General features: G+C 45.0%; 1 protein-coding gene across 7 annotated transcripts in view; it reads right to left on the bottom strand.

The window, feature by feature from the left end:
- Positions 1–11,975, bottom strand: part of NFIX (nuclear factor I X) — a 252,987-nt gene that overhangs the window by 28,419 nt on the left and 212,593 nt on the right. For 5 of the 7 annotated variants that reach the window (XM_081176619.1, XM_081176618.1, XM_081176622.1 and 2 more), the window contains 4 exons: positions 11,706–11,780; positions 9,480–9,600; positions 8,988–9,124; positions 767–889 (listed from right to left, as the gene is read on the bottom strand). In XM_081176619.1, coding sequence (XP_081032745.1) covers positions 767–889; positions 8,988–9,124; positions 9,480–9,600; positions 11,706–11,780 — 456 coding nt within the window. The remainder of the gene's footprint in view (positions 1–766; positions 890–8,987; positions 9,125–9,479; positions 9,601–11,705; positions 11,781–11,975) is intronic. The other 2 variants (XM_081176621.1, XM_081176624.1) reach the window with 1 other exon arrangement.

Below are 11,975 nucleotides of genomic sequence, written 5' to 3'. Positions count from 1 at the left end.
GACGTGAAATTAGTGCGGCAAATCAGTCTCTAAGCAGACACTTAGAATACACTGCAAGTAATTTTTGCTTTGAAAATATAGATTTCTAAGAAAGGTACTGAAAATTTGCCTAAGTCACCTTCCCTTCAGTGGGGCTTACAACTCCATAGCAGTTGTTGTTTTAATCTGGGGGTAGAAAGCTAATTTGCGGGGTGGGGTGAGGTGGAGGAAATGCAACATACAAACCTGAGTGTACCTTGATGTGCTACTTTGTGGTGTCTGTTAGAATTTAATATTTAACACCCCAATGGATGTTCTACATGTGTTTTTCCAGATATTTAAATCTAAACCCAATTAATTCTGGATACTCTTTTTCCATAGGGTTCTCATAGAAGCATACGAAACTGCTGTATGTCAAACCAGAACATCTAGTCCACTACGGTCATCTTTGACTCGATGTTGCCCAAGTCGATCCGGATTAATGGAGCAAGAAAACTTGGTAAAAACCCCATCCCACAAAAGTGATCCGTCTTCCAGGATGCATTATACAATCCTTGTGTTAAGCTGCCTCAGCAGCAGAAAGAGAAAGCAAGAAAATGAAAGAACAAAAGAAAGAGAGAGAGAAAGAAAGAGAGAGAGAGAGAGAGAGAGCAGGAGACCATTGCCAGAACCGACATGACTGAGAACTCTGACATGCCCTTTCAGGGAGACAGCTCTGTCCCTTGCCTCCCCACCCTTGCCCACAATCCACCCATTCCCCCCCCTAAGAAAATGGCTTTGTTCTCACCTGGTCTGACTCCTGCTAGGACAGGCAGCGGGTGATGGGTGAAAGCCATTCTCGGGGAGGTGGTGTGGGAGGACAGGGCACTGCAGAAATCCAGCTTCCCTGACTTCTTTAAAGAAGCCGGTCCTGGCAAGGAATCAGGGAGAAAGTGCATGGTTTAACAGATGGAAAGATGGATTAGTATTTAGCCGTGCTCTTTCATTCACTCTTGTGGACCAGCTCACAGTCTGAATAGGCCCCCTTTGCCAGGATTCAGCTGTTGCAGGTCTATGGGAAAGAGTGTGTGGGCAATGGCTGCTTTGAATTTCTTGTGTCTCTCTCTGCCTGCCAGTGAACAGGTCTACGAAGCAGTTGGCGTGTATGGTACATCTATCCTTCATAAAAGCTATCCGCTCACTGTATAACAACTCCACTGAAACAGTCAGATTCCAATATGTGTTGCAGAAGTGGTATATGCAAAGACATAGTCATCATATATTATTTCTACAGCACTTAACATGTACTAAGAGCTAAACTTTAACTATCTGTAGTGAGCCTGGAACGACAGCCCAGGGAGCAAATGAATTGCTTGCTTGCTGATCCCACTAGATCACCACGTTTTCCTTCCTCTCGAAGAGGGTTGGTTTCCTTCTTTGGCCTCCCATTGCTTCCAAACTATCCCTTGTCCTACAAGCACAGCTGAGATGGCTGTGCACATCGCTTGTGTCACTCTGTAATCTGAGCAATGTGAACTAATCTGTGAAGAGTGTTTATTAGTGCTCTGAAAGACCTTGTTTCAGGGTATTTCCATGCAGGTTTAAAGTTAGATTTATAATGGGAATGAAATTTGCCAGAATGCTCATTTGCATGACAACTGCACCTCCTCCTCTGAAGGTATGCTCAGAGGTAAATGAAGCCTCACTCTCACCCTGCAGTTCTGTGAGAGTAATGCCCACAGACCTGCCACTTGGGTGTTATTAGAATTTGTTTGAGAATTGCCTGCAAACCCAGAAATACAAGGATGTTTTAGTAACTCACAAGGGATCTATCTTTTCCAGATGGATCAATTTTCAGAAATGACTCCTGCTGTTTCCCCACTGGTTGCACACGTTGTGATCTTATCCTGATGTATTTTTCAGGAGCTCTCAACCATTTCCCCCTTCCAAAACAACACAGAACCAATTGCATAGTCTGATTGATATGCACAATGCTTCTAAATCAGCCGTTTTTTCAAGGAATGTGCAGACTCAAGCTGCCCTCCTTTGTACCACTCTTAGTGAGAAACAGGATGCTACAGGTGGGAAGTCAGAGAGCAAAGTGCCATCCTTGATGTCCTCAACCCCAAGACTCACGGGCTGTCTCCCTCTCGGGAGATACGTGTGTGGCTGTGCAGGCCCTTAGAAACAAAGCAAAAAGACGCATGGAAACCCGAGGCTCCCCACTCTGCCATTCCACATAGCAGACCTCCTAGTCCTGGGTGGAAAGGAAGAGAGCAGGAAGGCACATCCTGAATCTTCCCAGCCCAAAGTGATCTTTCAGCACTTGTACATGCTTACCACAGAAATATGATATACCATTATGGGCAAGGGAAGTCCTGCTAAAACCTGTCATGAAATCAGTACAAGGAAAACATACAGGCTGTGGGCTATATCTTCAAGTCCAGGCTACTTCCTCTGGGACTCAAGTATATGCAGACTGCAGGTTACATTCAGAGAACCACAGAGTACTTTGGCTAGTCCGGAATCAAGCTTAGTAATTTTTATTTTTTAAAAAATATTGAGTATGTACCCCTTGTTTTTAATAAGAGTTAAGGCCCAAACTACATGAGATGCAAGAGTTCCATGTCAGATCTCCCAGTATCTTAATTTTTAAAACCTGAAAGCTGTGTAGGGAGCTCCAGTTGTGAGTGGTGCTGTGCAACGAGATTTTTAATCTTTGCCCCGTTTTCCAGATCTAAAGCTGAAACTGGTACTAGCTCTGCAATGGGAAAATAGGGACGACTGGGGGCTTTAAAGTGGATTTGCAAAGTGCAAGGGGTTTTAACAGGTGGGTGCTCTGTCAATCATGTGACAGCATGAGATTGACAAGTGGGCAACCCCACCTAGCCGTCAAACTTGACTCACAGAGCAGATTCTGATAAGGATGTACAAACTGGTCCCCCTGTGACTTAACAACAGCAGCAAAATGGGAAGAGATTGTTGAAATGGTAGGGCACTGTTGGAGAAGAAAGGCTCTATATTTTCCAGGGACACACAAGTGCTGAGCAGTTAAAGCTCATGTAGTAAAATCCAGTAAGAACTTGTGGCAGCCACAAACACACATGCACATCTCAATCTAAGTAGCTCTGTTTAAATAGCTGGGTACCGCTATAAAAATGTGTTTGCCAGTGACAGAAACGCAACAGAAACAAGCATACAAAGAAACAAATGAGCAGGTGACACTATTCAGAAAAGACTTCAGCGACTAGAATGTAAATAGACAAAGACAACCCCTAGTATCTATTTTTTTATTTAAAAACTTGTTTTAAGAAAGCCATGTGAGTAGAAGGCAATTAAAAATAAATAAATACTTGGGGTTCACAAATGTCTGGATTTAAAGGGTGAGACGTGCCATTTCAATAGCAAAATGCTGAACAGTTTGGGCAATAAAATCCAGAATGTTTCCACTGGCCATTCATGCACAATGCTCCTGCTCTTAAGGTTCCATATATTACCTGTCCTCTCAAGGGCAGCTGTTCAGTGAATAGAATCATCTCACTGTCTTACTTTTAGCTTGAATATGTCTTACTTCGATATATACCACTGTCACCAGCACAAGTCTCCCGGTGAATCAAATTCTATGTCCAACAGGTTGGCATGTTAGCTTGTGCTTATCTTTCCTAGAGGACTATGTGTCTTAAGCTAACAAATTTATTGTGCTATTAGATTTCATGGACCACAGTCCACTTCAACAGTTGCATATGACGAAGTGAACTGCAGTCCATGAAAGCTTGCCATAATATGTTGGTTGGTCTTTAAGGTGCCACAATAGGTAAAGGTACCCCTGCCCGTACGGGCCAGTCTTGACAGACTCTAGGGTTGTGCGCTCATCTCACTCTAGAGGCCGGGAGCCAGCGCTGTCCGCAGACACTTCCGGGTCACGTGGCCAGCGTGACGAAGCTGCTCTGGCGAACCGGCACCAGAGCAGCACACGGAAACGCCGTTTACCTTCCCGCTATAAAGCGGTACCTATTTATCTACTTGCACTTAAGGGTGCTTTCGAACTGTTAGGTGGGCAGGAGCTGGGACCAAACGACGGGAGCTCACCCCGCTGCGGGGATTCGAACCGCCGACCATGCGATCGGCAAGTCCTAGGCGCTGAGGTTTTACACAGGTGCCACAGTCAAAATAAAAAAATTCCTTCCTGTAGCACCTTAAAGACCAACTAAGTTAGTTCTTGGTATGAGCTTTCGTGTGCATGCACACTTCTTCAGATAGGCGCCACAATACTCCTTGTTCATTTTTCTTAGTACCTATTATTATGTCTCTGATTCCCACCCCACCCACCCCAAGCCGTGGGACTTATGTGATTTTTTCAGTCAGACAAATAATAGTCAAAGAATAGAGCCACTTCATGCTTTCTCTCTTTTTGGAACTGCTTTAGCAGAATTACATCCTACATACCAGAGTTTCTCAAATGATGGTATGCAGACCACCGGTGCCCTGTGGAAAGGTGGTGAAATAGTCAGTATCTGTATGTGGCCCATGACTTGTTTTATCTTTTTCGGACAACAGAGACTGAGGCTGATTTGACCTAGGGCTCATAATTTTCACAGTGGAACACTGGTGCAGCATACTGTTTCCCCCAGTAAAAAATTACTAGTTAAAGGGGATTTCTTAGATGCCTGGCCTGGGCCAGTTTATTTCATAATATGCTGCTGGCAGTTTTTGATAACAATGTCAATGGGGGCAGAGAAGTTTAGTAAAATGCAAGTTCTGCATGTCCATTCTTTCTTAAACAAAACATATGTTAACTGTTAACGGAGACCCCCAGCAATTATCCAGTTGTCTGTGGGATTGGGGTTGAGAACGATTGTTGTATGCTAATAATGAACCAGTTTTCTGAATGTGTATCCTTATGTAGTCAAAACAGCATCAGCCACTGGAGCTCCAGATATTAGCACGCTCCTGGAAATCTCAAAGACTGTGGCAGTAGAAACAACATACAAACAAACAAACAAACAAACAAACAAACAAACAAACAAACAAACAACCCATTGAAAACAGAGGAGGGAATAGTGCAATGAGGACTGAACAAAGGACTACAGGACTGTTTGGGGTGGGAGGCACATACCAGAAGTGTGTATGTGGAAATGCAGTATCCTGGAAAACAGCATGGCTACCTGGCTAGAACTCTGAACTGGAGCACTCTATGCTGCATCATTTTGTTGCAAGTCCTACTGGAAAAGAATATTGCCCAGACCAGAAAAAGGCTGTTGCTTGGTCTTTGATGCTTCTGCCCTGAGACCACAATTGATCCAGTGGCTCCTTAATAACCACCACAAGCTGTTGTGTCTGCAGCCATCTTTGACTAGAACACCAAGAAATAAATTTGGGTGCGGAGTACTATGCGGTGTCAGAGTTGAGGTTCAGCACTTAGAACTTTACCTCAAATCTCCTACTAATTACCCACTAATTAATTTCCTTGGAGTGTGTGCCTATTCTTGTAGTGCTGTGGGCTGACCCTGAATTTGCTGTCCAGAAGCCTACAGCCATCCAGTAAACAGGGCTGTCAATTACAAAAAACCTCCCAATGTGTGTACGACAAGCAAACTGGCGACACACCCTTTGAATGGTGGGAGCTGCTATACTGCCGCTAAGGGAGATGGGCCATGGTTTTCATGTTTGCTGCTGCTTCTGTAATCCAGCACAATCTGGCACTTCAGCAGCAGGCAAGGGGGCCTGGGAGAGAAAAGCCCCCAGCCTGTTATCTCATGCCAGCTGCCTAACACCTGATACCTGAGCACAGGGATGGGGAGGGGGGCTGCCAGCCAGCTGTGAACACCTGTCCCTGTCAGACGGCTGGATGGTCTCTCCAGCTGTTCACACAAGCCCTGCAGCTGCGCTGCTTAATTGGCGATTTGTTGAGATGGCTGGGAACAAAACTCAACAAGACAAAGGAGGAGGGGGGAGAGGAGAGAGAGAAAGAGGGGGAATGCATATGAATACAACCTGTTCCACAGCCTTGAGGCTTCTAAGGGGGAGGAGACACCTTTGGGATCATATCATCTAAGCGCAGCACAGGATGATGTGACAGGATTACAAATGCATAACTAAAAGCCTAATCTAGAGCAGCCCCCAGGTGCAAAGTACATTCACTCCCCACAGTTCCGCTGCACAACCCTATCCTATCGAATGCGCTGCAAACGGAGAGCAGGTGTAGTGCAGAAGGTGCTTGGAGAGCAACTGGCTCAAGAAGACATGTGCCACATGCTGCCTGGGAAGGCAAATGGAAAAGCGCTCCATATACTTCCTACCCGGACCAGAGGGTAAATTGCTTCTTGACTCCAAAGCTGGCAGCCAAACACTGAGAATTTGCAACCCATTTCACTAAGTCGTTGCAGTTGTTGTTTTTGTGTTTCCAAGCAAAGGCCATCTTCTTCAAGGCTCCCTCTCAAAAGAAGACGTGCATCTCCTGTCATTCACTTTCTATTACTAGGCAGGAGTAGACCTGCAGCTCCGACCTCTCCTGGGCCCTCCATAGAACATTTGCTGGCCAATTTTGGATCAGAGTTATGCTTTTCGCAATGTCAAATGCTAGGAATTCTACAAGTGTGAGTGTGCTGGTTGGGGCGGGGGTAGATAGATTTTTACCAGGTAGTGTTCTTTATTTGTTCTTGGAAGCCTCTATGGTAATTTCAGTTAGCTCTCCAAAGATGCACAGTTGCTTAGTTCCTGCAGCAATTGTGCAATGTCCACAAACTACTTCATAGCTATCTAATGTATACCCTATAAAATTTTCAGGCAAGAGCATTTCCTCAAATATTCACAGGTAGGAGGTCCCCTTTCTGCTGAGACATCTGACTTGCTGGCAAGGTGTGGGTAGCAGGTACCATAAGAATATATCTCTCTTTGTCAATAGCTAAGAATACCGATAAGCAGATGCTAATGGGGTCGGATAATTTTTTATTGCTAACATATAAAAGGGATGAAAGAAAGACCAATGGAAAAGGCCAGTGTAAGAAGTGTTTTATTCTGAAACCAATTTCCTTCTTTTCCCCCAGGATGTCACAGATTCACAATCATCCCTGCAACTGCTGGACAGGAATTTGAAGAGATGATTGGCGTGGGAAGGAATTTTGTTGGCTAACTGAAGCGGGTATAACCTGCTCACACTAGTCACTCTCACCACAGACAGTCATGAACGTTGGCGATACTTCCAAAGCAAATTTCAACTTTGCAAAGAAGTCTGAATTTGTCAATCATTTTTTATTTCCACGTTTCAAAATGGGCAAATGATCTCATTGGGAATGCAGAGAAAAATATCACCAAGCAAGCACACAAATGCCCTAACCAGAGAATGACACGAGTCATGTCAGAAAACTGCTATTTCAAAATGATAGCAAAGGGTTTGTGTGTCAGTCAAGAAAACAGGATACAGACAAAGCGTTGCAACCACCTCCTGATTAGCATGAACTGAATTCAGCTCTCTCAAGTCTCAGGTGCAGACCGTGTCATGCTCTGGCATCTGAAGTCCCTTAGTTAGAAAGACTAGGAATTGACAAAGGGCTCTCAAATGAGCTGAACTATGCTCCCCTGCTGGGCTATGGATGTTGATCTCATCCCCCCATCCCTTTTTTCCATCCATTCTATCACATCCGTTTAAGCATTTTGGTTTTTAATTATATTCTGCTTCTTGTCTTTTGGTCTCCAAATCGAGAACTCTGCTTCCACATAACAATTCAACAGCAACAGCATCCTATCCCAGAAGTATCTGAATCCCAAGCCTGCCTGCAACAAGGAATCCCTGGATAAACAGATTGTTGTTATGCTCCAGCCTAAGGGCAGCTGATTCCCAGCACTGAGTAAGCAATCCCAGTACAAACAGTTGCTGTGCCTCACCTCAGAGGCTGCTGCATCTCAGCAAAGCCTCTTCCCAACAGACTCCATGTAGCATCCTCTCCATTCTCACAAACCTGCACCCAAGCTGCCTCCCTCCTTATTAACCCCCTTCCTCTTTATTCACAGAGACCCCCTCATGCACACAACCAACAAATACGTGCTGTCACTCACAACCTCCGCTTGGCGTCTACAAGCTAGCATCTTCTCTGGCATCAGTGCTTAAACATTTTACTCCCAACAACGCATGACACAGGGAACATTTAGAAATCATATCCTCTGGATTGCAGATCTATACTACATTGTATTATGCTCTATGCAAACATCATGTAAATGTGAAGATCTCTGCGTTCAATGTGTGCAATTTACCTCTTTTCTCTATTGTGCCTACACGCTAGAATGCTTTACTGAATAGCGTCCCACTGGTCCCTTCTTTCCATGCTCCAGAATCCTAGGCTTGTTTCAGGGCTTACATTGTCTTAGCATCCAACTACTGTGCTTGGATCCGTACCACTTGGTCTCAGGCCACAGCTTTGCTGGTCCTGGGTTCTCTTTTTGTCATTCTATCCTTGTGTCTCATCCCCACCCCATTTCACCCCATTTCTCTGATTTTAGGTCTGGGCTCCCCTCTAATCCTGCATTGAGGATTTGTCTATTAAATAGTTACACCCCAAGCCTGTCGTAAGCAACTATATCTCTGCTCCTCTGAAATGTTCTTTCCAGCCTGTGGAATCTGTAGGTAGCTGTCCAAACACAGTTCCTTCAGATCCTTAACACAGCTACCACTTGGCCTGCACTTTCTGCAAAATGTCTCAGGGGATGCAAAGGAAAACTCTGAGTATCAGGACCAGAAATTACAGCAGCCTACAATACCTCAAGGAATATGTGTCAGAAGAGACTAGAATCTGCCTATGTTCCTTTTAAATCCTGCCTCACAAACCTAAGGCATTATCTAGAAAGGTGACCACTGTGTTGGAGGAACGAAATTTACAACAGGAGGTCCTTGCTTCTGTGAAAGGAATTTGTGCAACCCATACAGTACAAGAAGAGTGTTAAGTACATGAAGGCCAGAGGGCAGCCCAGTCTCTTCTGCTTAGTTTCCCATCAAGATCTATGTGAACTGGGGGTGCAAAGTTGGTGCCCCCTACCTGCATCCACATCGTTGGGCCACCCACTGGACTGGCTGCTGCCAGCTGCTGGGGACCGCCCTGTCCCAGGGTAGAACACGTCGTCTACAGGGCTCTCCATCTCGCTGTCATCTATCGACTTGGGCCGCTTGGTGGAACTGCAATGGGAAGAGACCACAGAAGGGCAGACCATAAGCAACCATTGAGTGATGAAATAGGGTACCAGCTGAGGAAGGCCTTCCTCCTCCAGAGCCTGGGCTTTCTTGTTTGGAGGGGTTAGTTGACATCAAGACTAGGAAGGGCAAGCAGCTGTTTTCTTTTATTCCACAGTGGCCTGTGGTTTTGGAAAGTATTGGTTTACAATAGTAGAGAGTCCTCCTACTGCCTGCCCAGGCATCCTTCACAATGGGGCTGACTGAGAGAGGACACTGGTAAAAGAGGCATCATTTGCTTCCAAGGCTGAGGCCCTCCAGCAGGACTTCTGCATTATGCAACAGTTGTGGGGAGACATACCTGCTAGAAGGTGGAGATGTTATTGACCGTCTACCAAGAGCCACTTGATTGATGTTGTAGTAACTGGGACTCTCGAGGTCAGCCAGTGAGAAATTTGGACCAGACGCTGTGGCAACAGGAGCTGAAGAATGAGAGAAAAACTCAGAGACTGGAGGATCGGCATCAAGAGAGAAACAAAATGTCAAACTGACTTCCTAAATCAGTAGCTGCCATCTTCTTGAATGAAGGTATTAAAGGTGGTTTGGTATAATATTGGCAAGGCCAGTTAGGGACAATCTTGGCTACTAGCACATTCCCACCATGTGCTCTGCAGAATGAAGGCAGATGTTACCAGGCTTGAAGAAGCTCCAACTCTCGGTGCTGTTATCTTAGTCATTAGTTTTTGACAACCAGAGACATTTGCTGACTCCAGCATCAGGAATTACAAAAACAGTCTATTTCCTCTAACAGAACTGTTACATGGAAACCAGGCCAGGGCGCTCTGCTGAGGTGTTGCTCAGGCAGTTTGCTAACTTCAAGATGCCAACATCTGTACTCTAGAACTGATTCCACCCTTGAAAGGCAAACCAACTATTGCAATGTGCATCCAGTAAAAGTCCTGACACTGTCATGGTATGACAGCTTTCAGCAAGGGGCCATAGTGCAAGGAAGCCGGACAGCATGGATTTCATTGGTTGCTTTCCCCGTGCTTTGGGAAACAGGAGATTTAGCAGTCAAATCAGCAAATGGTTTGCTAGACAGGTGTTTTTGTTTTTTTCAGCCAGAACTTGCTGGAACTCAGTTCCGGTCATTCTAAGAGAACAAGGGAGGCGTTCATAGTGAGTTCTGGTGCCTCCTTTTCTAGAAAACTATCACTGCTGATAGATATGCACATTAAAGCCCTGACTGTAGTAGCATGACCAGTAGCTGAAGCTACTGAGTGCAGGAAACTGCCAAAGAGAAAGGCAGCAGATTGAAATATAATGGCACACAAGGAAAGAGAAAAGATAAAAGTGTAAGCAGGTTTGGGTTACTAAATTTGTTGCCCAAAGAGAGCAGTACTGGGTTGGCACTATATGGTGCTAAATAAGTCAACACTTGGTTAGGTAACTTGGAAACGGAGTGTCTGTTTCCCTTCTAGCTAAGGGGAGAACTTGAAAGCCTGCTTTCTAAAACTTTCCAATTTCATCCATAAAACGATGAACAAACCAAAAACTTCTAATGCAACCAATGAAAATAGCCTAAAATAATAATAACCAGGAGAGTCACAAAATGCTCTTATTTTTTCTGGCAATATTTGGGATCAGCTACCTCAACTGGACTTAAAGCTGCGAAGGAGGTCCTATGATGATCCTACATACACTTCAGCCTCCCTAGAAAGGGTAGCAATAATAGGAATGAGAAGAACCTCAAAGAATCCCTTGCTAGGATTGGGCACTGCCGTTGCTGGTTCTTGTCATTTTGTGCCTCCTGTACTGATCCTGCTAGCCGATTTGCAGACACATTCTAGTGCCTGACATAGAAAGTTGAAATGGCAACCTTAATGATGGTAAAAAAAATAAAATCATTACTCTGCTAAAGGGTAGGGCTGGCTCTGTCCATTTGGACTAGCTGCTATCTTTGTGACGATTGGCACTCTGTTCCCTGAGACTAATAAACCTTTCAGCTGGGAAGTACTCTTAGAATCCATGTTGGACCCACAGAACAAGAAATCCAGAGCAAGTGAGACAAAAGCTTTCTGCGACAATGTCAACCTTTCCAGGTGTTGAAACCTGCGAAGGGAAAGAGACCCTATTTTCAACATGTAATTGGGATGCTTCCCTTCCCTGCTCCTTTAATGTGCATCTAATGTAAATGCACTAAGTAGGAGAAGGGATGAGGTTGTGATGCTGCTGAGGGCAAGACCATGATTAGGAGAAAGAGTCTTGCATTCATAACTCCTTAAAAAGAGCATGAATATGGAGGATGTCCATCTTAGCAATTTCTCAAATCTGACTCCACAAGCTTTCACTTCATCAAATCCAGCTTCCATGGGCCTAGCTTAGCAACAAGACCACAGAGCCATTTGGAAAGGCAGCCCAGTCATAGTCAGAGATGTCACAGTACACTGTGCAACAAGTCTGAAAGCTAAAAAAGTGAGGAAAGGATGAGGCTACTGCTGCAGAGGTCACATGCACAGGTCTCTCTGAATCCTGATCCCCTTAGGAACAGCACAGCAACCCAGAAGTTTCAGTTGCTCTGACTTACTCTGTGACACTCTCACCAGCTCCGTAACATTCCAGACACCCGATGTCACAAAACAGTCCTGGAAAGTCAAATGCCCTGCAAAGAGAAGAAGAGAGGCACACTGGGTGATGAGGACAAAATGGAATGAGAACAGGGGTCAGCAACAAGAGGCTGGAGGTGGCTTGCTATAGCATAGTTGGACAGAAAGTGAGTCTAGTTTGCAATCTCCCTTCTAGGTCAACTCTGAATTCCATTTCTCCAGTGCTTCTCATCTGAGTCCAAGGCTCCCGC

Source organism: Podarcis bocagei, assembly GCF_964188305.1.
Source record: "Podarcis bocagei genome assembly, chromosome: 17".
NCBI lineage: Eukaryota > Metazoa > Chordata > Lepidosauria > Squamata > Lacertidae > Podarcis > Podarcis bocagei.
The sequence above is the reverse complement of the archived record's forward strand: the minus strand, read 5'-3'. Positions and strand labels throughout refer to the sequence as shown.